Below are 12,782 nucleotides of genomic sequence, written 5' to 3'. Positions count from 1 at the left end.
CTACTCTAAATCTTTCTGCCTCAAAAACATGGTTAAAGATGAGAGTGAGATTTTCAGGCTAGAGTTGTCCTCTGCTTTTCCTGCTCTCTTTATCCCTTCCACCCTGTCTTAAACGGAGAAAATAAAACCATTACTTTTTTTCTTTTCTTTTTATGCCATCCTCATAACTTTCTTCTTTGCCTCTCCTCCTTGCTTGGTTTTGTTTCTTCCACAACAATATTCTATTTTGTCCTGAATGGACCCCTGGGTGAGTGCTCCGTCTTCTTCTGGTCGTTAGTGAAGCCACTGAGTGGTTGAATAAGAATATTTGTTAAGCCATTGTGCTCCTACTGAGAGTAAGAAGACTTCCTTTATAATCTTAAAAGTCTATCTTCAGGCCATCTTCACTGTGTATACTTCAACCATGAGCTAGGCTTATTTAATCAGTTCCTTGGTATCCTATGTTTATTTTGGAAGCTCTTCATAGTCCTTTGGACTCCTTATGAGACTGACAGCCTCTTTGTGAACCACGGCCGCTGGTTTTGTTGCTCTTTTCTTCTTGTCAGTGATATGACCCTCCTGACTGACCTTATTTCTTCCTCAGGTCATGACTATAACCATAGAGCCATACATAATGAAGGTATTTGAGAGCAACATAAAACAACAAAGGTTTAGCTTAAACTACAGTCCCTGCACCAACCCAGGTACATGAGTCTACAAACGACTGTCACACTGGGTTCATGGTGAACTGCAGCCAAACAGATACTTTTTATACACTTCAATATTTCCAGCTAGATTAGTCTTTGAAATAAAAGGTTAAGAAAACTCCAATTCATTTTTTAAGGGCATTACATAATGTTGGATGTTTTTATTACAATGGGAAAACATTATTTTTTTAATCTTATGTATATTAAACTGCATACTTGTTCTTGCTGAATGGTAAACGATTCTGCATATTATATTTTTTATAAAATACATGTGGCCATGTGTTGAGGCTCAATTGAATGTGTATACTTTTTTTTTTACTAAAGGACATTAATAAGTCTCTACTTAAATTGATTCCTACTAAATAACGTTCCTGCCATGTACAAGTGCAGTGCAGATCCAAATACATACTGCTGGTTTGCTGCAGTGAACTGTGGTGAAGTGAAACATCCCAATGATGTTTCTTTCTCTCTCATTATAAACCACTTTGAACTGTGGAAGATCTTGAGTGTTACCTTTATTTCTTTTAGAAATAAAGTGTGTCATGATTGGAACCACACATCTTCTTTCTCTCCTGTTTTATTGCACACAAATATGGACAATCAGGCAGAGAAAGTGTCTGAACCGCATACAGTAATTGAACGACTGGACGAAGTTATATAAAGTTATTGGGTCCTTATATTTTGATTAATATGGTCATCCATCATCATGCATAAGGATATCGATAAAATTATGACAAAAATACAGGAAACATCATCAAACAATTAGGGCTCCTGTAAAGAACTCTTTTACTTTAAAGTGCGCTGTAAAGCTGCAGATGACCACTAGATGGAGGTGTCGGGCAACTCTGAACCTGTCCAGTCCTGACTCAGCGCACAAATCCACATACTGGATCCACACTGCACCTGTCTTCAGACACAGATGGACCAAACCACTTCAGCACCATGACATCTGATTCATATTGAGCTCTTCACAGTCATGTCGGCCTTGCCGATTCAGGAAATGCTGTTTCCTCAAAAGTTTGTGGAGCTGTAAAACAGTTTTTTATTATGTAGCCTGTAATGACTTTTACCTCCTATGGTATGGATCTGCTTATGATACTGAGAGCTTCCTTGTGAAGCCAGCTGGTAGTTTTGTTGCCTCTGTGTCATCCTCTTCTTCCCAAGGTCCTAACTCTCTCTCAGTGGGAGATGATTTCACAGGTTTCATTTTCAGGGTTTTGGTTGTCTGGAAGCTTCCTTTTCTGCTCTGATGTAACACCATAAAGCCACACAACCGTGTTTGAGAACAACACAAAACAACAAAGGTTTAACTAAAACTGCATTCCCTGTACCAACCCAGGTAGACGAGTCATCTACCTGTCACCATTTGGTGACACCAACATTTCAAAAAGAAATCTACAATCTGCAGTTTGAAGTCCGAGGTGTTGCTCTACAGACCTGTATTTCAGATGACAATTTACGTTGATAGATTATATATTGGACAGTTTTTGTTTCTTTCTTTCTTTCTTTAATTAGTTAGTAACAGTAAGTTTTATTATAGGCCAATTTGTCGGCTCGTATCCATTAACCAATGGAAAAGTACCCTAAGTAGTCCGGTGCCTCCCTCCCTTTTCCAAATGAACCTCATCCCCTCCCTGCACTGTAATTGCTGTGTTTGGGTCTATCCCGTGTCCCTGCCTCACCCCTACAGCCGTGTCCTCCCCGAGAGAAGCAGTGAACCCTCACACAGTCTCTCAACTCCGCCGGTCCCAGGCTGGTGCGTCCCGTTGCGAACAGCACCGCACACTTTCCAAAACTGCACACTTCACACGCGCGCTCCGGATTTCTCCAAACCTCAGGGCTACTGGAGGGAAAGAGAGCTACAACTTTACGAGTCAATATGTTTCATGTGTGGGTGAGAGAGGATCGGTGACAGGAAGACTCGGGGGAGTTATCAGGAACGAGGACGAGTCTTGGCTCCCCCACCCCTCAAGCAGTTTGCGCAAGGTGAAACAGCAGAGGCTTCTGTTGTGGCTGATTGGCCGGACGGCTACATGGATTTCTTCACCAGCTGTCACTTATGATGTTACATATTACTCTTTGAGCTCGTGTTAGTTGTTCCCTTCTTCACTTCCCTCCCAAACTTCAGCCAGTGGATCATTTTGAGAGCGACAGGATGGGATCGCAGACCGGGGCAGCTCCGCAGAAAAAGACGCTCCTGTGGTTCATTGTAGGTGAGTCTCTCACACTGTGGCTGCACTGACGTGTGTAACGTAGATATAAAAGGGTGGTTGACCTAAACTGTGACTTCTTTTTGGAAAATATCATTAGACAAATCAACAAACGTGACGAAATAGATTCCTCATGCATATGAGTTTGGAACAAATGCGTTAGGATGTAGGCTATTTATTGTGTTTATGGAGGCTTAATAAGCTGTGTAAACGAAGTTACCCCAAATTCACACCCAGAACCAAAGACATACGAATACCATTATTTTAACTCAGATCGGTGTACGACTAGTTACAGTGCAATGTTGTGCCATGAGCTCCTGTGTTTGTGTTACTTAATAATTATGTTTATCTTTAATAACTATTTATCCTGGTAAAAAAACCCAAAAAATAACGTTTATATCTCTCACACGTTATCTCTATATTAATTGCCTAACTTGTGGGTTTGTTATGGTATGAAATCAGATGTGTTACAGGATTAGTGGTAGTACCTGTCACCGTTTATGTTGTAGTATAAACTACAGAATCTTTGTTTAAACAGGAGCATAGCGCTGCTGGGAAGTGATAGATCAAAGTGCGAGGGAGACCACATGTTGGCTTCCTTACGTTTCTCCACAATCTAAAAATCTATATAATCATATCAAGAGACAGTAGAAAGTCAGTTAGTCCTGAATCTTTGCAACCAAGTGGGAGGTTTGTACAGCTATGTTTTACTAAGTGGATACAATTAGTGGATGATAGTAACAGTGATGTGTGTGACTTTGTGTATCTCCCTCTTTTGTTTAGAGTTATCTCTGTATTTGTTTCCATAGTTGGAGTTGCTTTCTCTTTTGTGTTTCTCTGTATCTGAATGTGAAGATAAACCATCTAATTTGCAAAAGACTGAATTTATTATTCTCTAAAAACCACAAAACAACACTCAACAACTCACTCACCAACTGGCTTCACAGCTCTATTATTATAATGATTTTAGTTTTTTCACAGGTAGGAAATCTGCTCAAACTAACCTGTTCAGTTGTTGTTGTTTTTTTTTTATGCCACCAGTGAAGTGAGAATAAGACTGGAGGTAACACTCTTCTCTTCTGTTATGGAATACATTTAGATGACTATACTGAAAATACACTTTATTTACAAATGAAAATCTGCTTAAAAACACAGGCTCACTTTAAAGTTGTGAGGCTGAAAACAATGCCATACACCTTTGATATGAACATAACATTACAGCGCCTAATTAACCAGTTCCGGCAATATTCAGTGTATTTAATTGATTCATTTTTATAGGTGCGTAGGCGCCTATAAATGTTAGATTATTATCAGGAGATTGCAATCATGCTTACTGTTAAGATATTTAATTTATTTAATTCAGTTAGTCTAGCTGAGCTGTAGGGAAGGTTTACTCAGTTTGAAGAGTTGAAAAGTTAAATATATTTGTAGCAGCAGCTTTTGTCATTCAGTCTAGAAAACAACAGCAGAAAAGAGGAATAAATCAGCAAAAAAAGATTGTATCCATTTGTTTGCAGACATGTTGGATTGTAATGTGTTACCCAAAAGTAGCTCTTTCTTAAATTCTACTAGGACAGAGCGATTAAAGGAAAATATCTAATTGCGCTTTTTCTGACTGGAATTAAACAAGCGTCATGACCTTTGTTCCCCATCTATGTCACCCATGAGTCTAATAAAGGCATTCAGCTTTAAAAAGAAAGCCTTTTTGCTTTTTACCAAGTATAATCACAAATGGAGATTAAAAAAAAATTAAATGAGGCATTTGCTTGTTGAGGTCCTTCCGTTGTTTTTTTAATAATAACCCAGTCAGTTGCTGAAAAGTCAAATTACAAGAGAACTTAGTCTATAGGAACATTTTAATTTAGCGATTTTATATATGTGGACTTTTGGACTTTTATTATATTTCTAAAATAATCATCACACACAGAAGTGGTATTTATTTATTCACAATAACTAGGTCTACATAAGCTGCCCATGTCACATCTGACAACGTTGTGATATCTGACTGACTGGCATTAGTGTCACAGACTGGCAGGTCAGGCTGATTCACATCTTGGAGGTCTTAAAGCTCGGGTAGGTAATTTATTTCAGAAGCATTTTTTGTTATATTTGTCAAAATTCTCTTTACATCCCAGCAGCAGTTAATAAATCAAATGCTCTGACAAAAAGATGAAAAACATTCAGTATCTGTGGCTGTTGCAGGACTGTCATAAGCTCAGCCAGTCATTTCATTCGGCTTACCTGCCTGTTTACCTGCCTACTGCCTACACGTGCGCACCCTGCCTGTGCAGTCACTGCGTATGAAAATAGGAGTGTGACTTCATGCTGCGCTTCGCAGTGCTGACTTAACTTGATGCATGATTGACTTAACATAAGGCATGCTAAAAATGTCGTGCGACTTTCGCTGGTGCTGCAAAACGTCACCATGTCACATGAAATTAAAACCTTGCGGGTTCAAGGCAGCTGCAGTTTTCTGAATCTGGAGACTGCAGTTGCTTTCCTCCGGCTGCACCAAGTGGGAACCACCTTTGTGACAACAATAAGAAATCTTACAAAACAGTTTAGTTCAGAGGTTTGTTACTGTAAAAGAAGTAATGCCTTTGTAGGTCATATATTCACTTTTTTTACAGTAGCCTTGGCATATTCTCAAGACTATGGTTCTCAATGAAAAAAGAAATAAAAAAATGTTATCTGCAGGTATACCATGAGTGATTACATTGAAATTATCTGCAACAAGAAAGGCAAATGCAATGAGATCAGTCATACACTCTACAGGAAGTAGAATGTGTCCAACCTGACGGCAGGTTTTTTGTACTCCATCCCTGCAGTTGCCGGCAGCTTATGTTTGACTATCAATTCAGCGAATCCAGCCGCAGTTGTCTCCAACGTGTTTCGGGGGAGTGGCTTTGGAGGGAGGCCTGAAGGGAGGGGTGGGATTTATTCAGTTGGATACTTTCAAAATTTAGCTGTCCCTACACTAGTTCTCCCACATTGCCTAACCAGCTTTAATTCAGGGCTTTTAAATTGGTCAACTCAAAACAACGTAGTGATTGTTGTTGTGCTCAGAAGTTGACAGCCAGCTGTCTGTCACTCTCTCAGTAACTAAGGACTTTGAGCTAGCTGTTAGCTGCTAGCTACCTACCTGTCTGAAAATGATGTGATGTGACCAGTTAGTGTAGATAGAAACTCACCATTGTGTTGCAAAATGATGCGCAGTGCTGCTTCTCTCTCTTGCATGCTGTTCTACATTCAACAGAGATATCTGTCAAACTACTTATGCAGCCTCTGTCTCTCTCTTTTTGGTCAAGTGTAGGACAGAATATACAACAACTTCATTTTGTAGTTTGACCAACATGTGAAACAGCTGTGTGTTGCAGGCTACATTTTCATTTAAGAGATAAAAATGTGAAAATATATTTGAAAAGTGAGACAATGTGCCCTCATGATGCCTTTATAAAGACATGCCTATCCCTGCATACAGCACTCTATTGGGGACTGTCATTATGTTGTGGTAAAAGGGTTAAAAAAAGTGGTATTTCATGATTGTGTATAAATAGTGATATTATTAATTTTCAATCTAAGGTTTATAATACAAGAAGATGTGGTTAAATGTTATTTGAAGATTATATTGCTATAGTCATGTAATCCATCAGGATGGTAATATGTAGTTTTTGTCTTTCTTCTTGGCTCGTACCGTGAACATGAGCATTATGGAGCCACTGTGTATCATCAATAAAGATTTTGTGGACCATCAGTTGAAGAGTTAAACCATCTTGTTTATTTGAACTGTACTACAATGCAAACCCCTTAGCTTAGAAAAAGTCAATGAACTGCATCAGTGATAATGAATATTTCAACTGCACTGAACAAACCCATTTGTATCAGCAAAGTGAGACGTCATTTCCACCTCCTGTACACTAACAAACTAGATATAATGAGAGTTTGGCAGCGTGCTGTACATAGATTTTCTGACATTGCGTCAATTGTTCCTTTATTATGCATTGTCACTAATGTAAAATGTATGATAAGACCACTCAGATGATAATGACATGTAATGCTGGAAAAGCTCAGTGAGGGAGAGCTCGTCTTATTTGTCTTTCTATCTCTTTCTCTGCTGCTTGAACAAATACATTCACAGGGCTTCTAATTTTAGACTTTCCAGACATTCAGTTGACATGGGTTCATTTCCCAACCTCTAACACTAATGCTAACCACTAAATACTTTACCCTTTGCTGAACTGTAATGCGATCTCATCCCCTAACCCCAAACTAAGCTGTTAACATTGCAGAGTCATACAACAATCGGTGTCCTTGCTTTTAGTCGTTTTACAGTTACAGTTGTAACTATAAAACAGTTATACACTGAAAAAATAAAATAAAAACACATCTGCGCAGTTAAAATACGCACTGGAAAAACACTAAACTGCCGAATGAGCACACACACACACACACACATGCACACGCACACAGTGATGTTCTCTGACAAAGGTGTTCAGGTAAGCTTCCTCTGCTCTTTGCCCTTTGTTTCCTGGTACAAAGGCTCAATGTAGGTGTTCTATATTTACAGAGAGAAAGTTATGACTCATCACATCAGTACAAGGTTGCCTCGTTACTCTTTCACCACATTCCCATCTAAAACAGCAGCTTTCAAATCTCTGCTCTGAAAAATCACGTTTTCAAAAGCACTTAATTTCCCAAGAAGACTAAATAGTTATCCACATTCAGGGGGTTCATTTATCTATCTAGGACACTTTCATTCTGTCAGTTACTTACAAGCACTTCCAGAGACTGACAGCATGCTGTAATCAATAGAGCACAGATCTGATGCAAATCAAAATAACCTCTGCCATTCAAGTCATCAGAATCATTTGTGCCATGAGAGAAGCAATTTTTAATTTTCTATGCCAATTCTTCGACCAACAAGCACAGAATGGATAAGGGGAAAGGAGTCTTCACTCTCTCCCATAGATATGAAGGGCTTGGCACAGAAGGACCCTTTAATCCTCTTTCCCTGACATGATCGTCTTTCATCTGAAGGCTCAGGATTCAATTTCAATTCGTTTGAAATATTTCACACGAGCGACTCATTGGACGGTATTGTAAAATGACAAAAGGGAAATACTCTGAGGAACGACTCAGGGGAAAACTGTTGTGGGTCATCCTGTGTCTTTTAGGTTACTTTGTTTTAATAAGTCTTGGTCTTGGAAAAGCGTTTAATCAATTGCTCTTCCAAAAGGAAAAAAAAAAGTTGCTAAAAGAAAAGTTCAAGTAAATTATTTTTGGTTTGGTGGCTTCACTTAAAATCAAGCTTTCAGAAATCCAGTTGATTTAAAAGATAAGGTTTCAGATTCTTTCAAGTCTGTCTGCATGAAATACTCTCCTTGACTCCTGGGTCAAAGTCCGGTTTATCGGCCCCCTGTCCACCCCAAGCATCTACTTACTCTGACATTTTTGATTATTTATGTCCTACACCAGGTGTTGTCCCTGTGACAGTTGGCATGATATGATACGCCTTATATCTGCACAATATCAGTCAGTAGAGTCTAAATGGCATGAAATGACACGCAATCAGCAAAAAATGCGCTGGAATACCACGTGAAATGACTTAAGTAATTGCCGTGTAAATCATACCCCATATGGTGATACCAGGCTAGTCAAAATGACATCCACAAAAAGAGCTTCTTTTTGCCACTGACAGGCTCTGAGTTTTATACAAGGTATTTGAAAACACCATTTGAATGGATCCTTACGAGTGACTCCTGGCGACACCCAAGTCTTATTCCGAAACTTTGACACCAAAATATGTGAAAATAGGCCCCCGGTTTAAAAATCCAGAAACTGAAATTTAAATGAAATGACTGAGTAGACCATCTTTAAGAATGCATTTTTGCTCAAACAAGGCTTTTGCCCCCATTACTTATACTAAAGTTGCACAGCAACCTAAAGCGTTTTCAACATTCCTATGACAAGAAAATATTCTTTATGATAGACAGTGTTAAATGGTAACATATCTTTTAACTTAAGCCTAGAGCAGGAGACATGATAAAGGCTTCTTGATGATGAAACGCTACATATTTCTTGAACAGATAAGTGTTTGTTGCGTCAGTGGGAACTTGTTTGTCTGTTAATCAAAAACTTGTCTGCCAGTGAGATGTGGTAGTGCAGCACCAGCAGCGATGGATTTTTTTAAGGCAACAATTTGAACACAAGAAAGCAGCAGAGTTAGAAAAACAAGAAAGAGAGTAGTTGATCCCAGAGACCAATGTTAATTTCTGTCAGGTTTTAGCCCCCTATTTAAGGTCCCATCTTTCTACAGAACACGGATGCATGAGTTTTATTAATGCACCAGGCTCTTGCTGTCTCTGTTCTGCTTGGACAGGGGAGAGCGTATTTCTGATGTGAAGGACTCAAGGGGGCGTTTTTAAGAATCTCTATAAATCAGTAGATGGAGAGCGAGAGGACAATGAGAGCAAGAGGCAGTCCTCCAAGACAGAGAGATGAATGAGGTAGGTGGGGCTGGATAGTGAGAGTTTTAGTAGTGCTGATATATATCTGTCTGTTTTGTATAGTGTGTGTTTCCATCTAAAACGCCCACTAGTCTTTAGCTAATTAGATAGATGGTGAATAAGGGATGAAAGGAGGAGAAGAAAGCTGACAGAAGCAGCCATACCCCCTTTTGATGAAGTTGTTTTTCATGTGTGATATTAGATAACTACCCTCGCACACTTCCCCTCCCTAGTTAGTCTCTTTTTTGTCAGTTCCCTCTCCCTCCTTTCCCACTGAGAGTTCTTAACAGGGGGAGGTAAATACAGATAACCACCGTGTGAAAAAATAACAACGCTGTTTCATGCTTAAGTGAGATGTTTTCTGTAAGCAAACCCCACAAAAGACAGGAAATTCAAATAATGACCCACGGTCATGCTTATGTACTGGGCTGAGGGCTTTCAGCCTTTGGAATCTGCCTGCAGTTAGCTGCAGCAAAGACAGTTTACAGCACTCCAGTCAATATGTACTCACCAATGGAAGAATTGATTCTAACTTTGCTTCCAATATCCCATTTCATATTCTCTGAGAGAACTAGTGAACCCAAAGGCCCTGCCATAATTGGTGAGCAATAGAAGCTGTTTTGAGTCTGTCTATAGTCGTGAGGAGAGAAGAATTTAAAGGGTGCTGAGAGTGTCTGGCATCCCCCCTGTGCTAATGCAGACTGTGAACAACTCTTCCTAATTAGTTGTAGATCACTGGTAATGCTGGGGGTCTTTAACCGTCTCTCTTGTCACGATTGCTTTCTAAATGAACAAACCCCCCATTGTGTGTGTGCGTGTGTGTGTGTGTGTGTGTTTACGGTCCATTTAGCTCAGTTATTGTAACCCACTCGCCAGACAAAATGTTGATATTTAAAGGTCCCCTCCAATCAAAATGTGTTTTTGTTATGTTTATGTCCCCTGAAATGTCAGACCTGAGTTGTATCTGTGCAAAGTTTGTCACTAGAGAGGTGTTTTCATATTCCTCTACTGAACTGGCAAACTGGCAAAGAAACCTGCAATGTCCAGCGCAGAGCGGACTTGTCAGTACAGAGAGCGAGAGTTTGCACTAGTGTAGTGAATGTTTTGACAGCGAACATGGTCGAGTGTGCAGGTTTTGGATGTAAACCTGGACCCTGTAGCTTCCTTCCACTTATACGCAATAACAATTTGACACTGTATATTACATTAAGCTTTGCAGACTCTGAACCGAGAAGCAGACTCAAATGTTGAATGGTTAAGATTCAATAAAAGAGTATTTATTGCAGACAGGGGGCAGGAGGTAAGGGGAATGGCGATGACGGCAGCGTGTGATGTGTAATGGCAGCCAGAGCAGGCAGAGAGAATGAATGAAGCTGGCTGACTTGACGTGGTTAGCATGGAGCAGGCAGGCAAGCACGGCAGCAGGATTGTGAGGCACAAGAGAAACAGAGTGACAAGCGAATCCAAAAAGCAACAAGGAAAACTACAGACTATAAATTCACTAGTTGACCTGGAGGTACTACCACATGAGTAGATTGTACTATTTGGCGACGAGTGACTAAAAGACCAGGGGCGAGTGCAATCTCAAAACATTTTCGAATTGAACAACACGTTTCCTTGAAATGTTGTGCAACGTTCCACAATGGGCTTCGTGGTATGTTTTCTCCCATCTGGTGGGTGTCACAGGTGTTACCCAATCAGCTGCGACAAGTTTCTAAACACAACCGTGTTAAAAAGGCAGTAAAATGCACTGCGCTTGCATACACAGCAGGGTGTTCAAGGCACCACGGTTTCCGTTGAAAAAAACATTTTGCTACTCTCACACACACACAAAGCGGGACAGACAAAACACATGAAAGGGATAACATCAAGGACAACCTCTTACTCATGTGATACATTATTAATATAACAATATTGATTAGTGCATTCCCATCATAATTTTCCATGCTCAAAGATTTCCTAATCCGATAAGTATTTATGTGCTGGATGCTGTGTAAGATCCACTATCCAAATTATAATCTATTAATTTATTTGCTGCCATTTGGTACCCATTAATGTATAAATCCAGTATGCATAAAAGCCAGTTACTGTATGTCTAATAATAGCTCATAGTCATGCCTTGTGTCTTGTTATTGTGGGAATTTATATCCAAATAGCAATGTGTATGCATGTATTGTCTCTATTATACAACCAGAAACTATGAACATAATTCCTCCTCGTCCTCCAAATCCAAGACATCAGCCCCTTGTGCTGAGAACCAGGGAGCAGATTTTACAGCCCATTTATCCGGGCCGCTGCTCTCATACATTACATTTAACCTTACATAACAGTGACATAGTGAGCCTGTCGCAGTGGTTCACTCAACCAGTGCATCAGGCTGGAATTTTCTTTTGAAGGATTTTTCATGGCATTTCTGCTTCATGGAAAAGGGTACATGATGACATGTCAAAGTGGTTGTGTGCAGGATTCAAATCAAGAGCCCGTGACACAGTGTCATGTAAAGACACCAAAAAGCCTGATTTCTCCTAACATTTATCTAACCAGACTGGTCAAATAGTAACACAATAGTATTTATAGCAATGACCTGATGGAAGAGTGGATGAGGCATGGAGACGTGTACATACTGCTTGTGCTCAGGAGCTGTCTCTTGCAGCCACAGTCTCGCTGCTGACCACTGAGCTGCTCTGATCTGGAGCAGTTTCAGGCGTCTGGGCTACAGTGCAGGACAGCAGGTGGCTTACTAACTTCTGATGCTGGACTGCATTTAACTGTCGGATCATCACTATGAGTCCCATGACCTGCTGGGAACAGAACCATTGGTATAATCTTTCAGAGACAGATCTTATTCCTACAGCAGCCTTTTATATCCAACCCTACTGCCAGACAAGAACTTTGATATTGGACGATTTTGCTGAACGTTGGCATCATAAGGCTGATGTACAGAACAGGAGTCATTTCAAAGCCGACATGAACTGAATTAAGTGTCCTGTTTGCATCTCAAAAGTTCTAGTTAGTTTGCTATCATCCATTTACAGAGACTGAAAGGGAAACAATTATGAAGCTATTTGATTTATAAAAAAAACATTTGTGGAAACCAGAGGCTGGATTGTATTGTGTAAATACAGTAGTGTGCTAACTTAAATTCTTATTCTGATATTTACAGAACTTATTTCCTTCTCTATGGTAACATGACATTCACAGTATATACTCCATTGGGCTCTATTGGATTTTCTCAGGAAGTGAGGTAGCTTTCAGGTATGACTGCATGTGAAAGGGATTGCTGGGAAGATCATGCTCAGTCAATCTTCCCCCAGCTTAATAGGTTTTAAATAATTCACATGCTATTTTAGGTTAAAGATTTCTGATGGCATTCAGCCTCC

General features: G+C 39.9%; 1 protein-coding gene across 3 annotated transcripts in view; it reads left to right on the top strand.

Moving 5' to 3' along the window:
* The first annotated feature begins 2,349 nt into the window (after positions 1–2,349).
* The window catches only part of ramp1 (receptor activity modifying protein 1), a 70,116-nt gene continuing 59,683 nt past the window's right edge, over positions 2,350–12,782 (top strand). For all 3 annotated transcript variants that reach the window (XR_005444623.1, XR_005444622.1, XM_038720130.1), the window contains exon 1: positions 2,350–2,899. Coding sequence is in view for 1 of the 3 variants with exons in the window: in XM_038720130.1 (XP_038576058.1) it covers positions 2,842–2,899 (58 nt within the window). In the remaining 2 variants the exon portion in view is untranslated. The remainder of the gene's footprint in view (positions 2,900–12,782) is intronic.

Source organism: Micropterus salmoides, unplaced genomic scaffold (assembly GCF_014851395.1).
Source record: "Micropterus salmoides isolate LMB-PRFRI ecotype aquatic unplaced genomic scaffold, ASM1485139v1 Ms_hic_scaffold_15, whole genome shotgun sequence".
In the NCBI taxonomy this organism is placed as follows: domain Eukaryota; kingdom Metazoa; phylum Chordata; class Actinopteri; order Centrarchiformes; family Centrarchidae; genus Micropterus; species Micropterus salmoides.
Note: the sequence above shows the minus strand (reverse complement) of the source record. Positions and strands in the feature narration are given on the sequence as shown.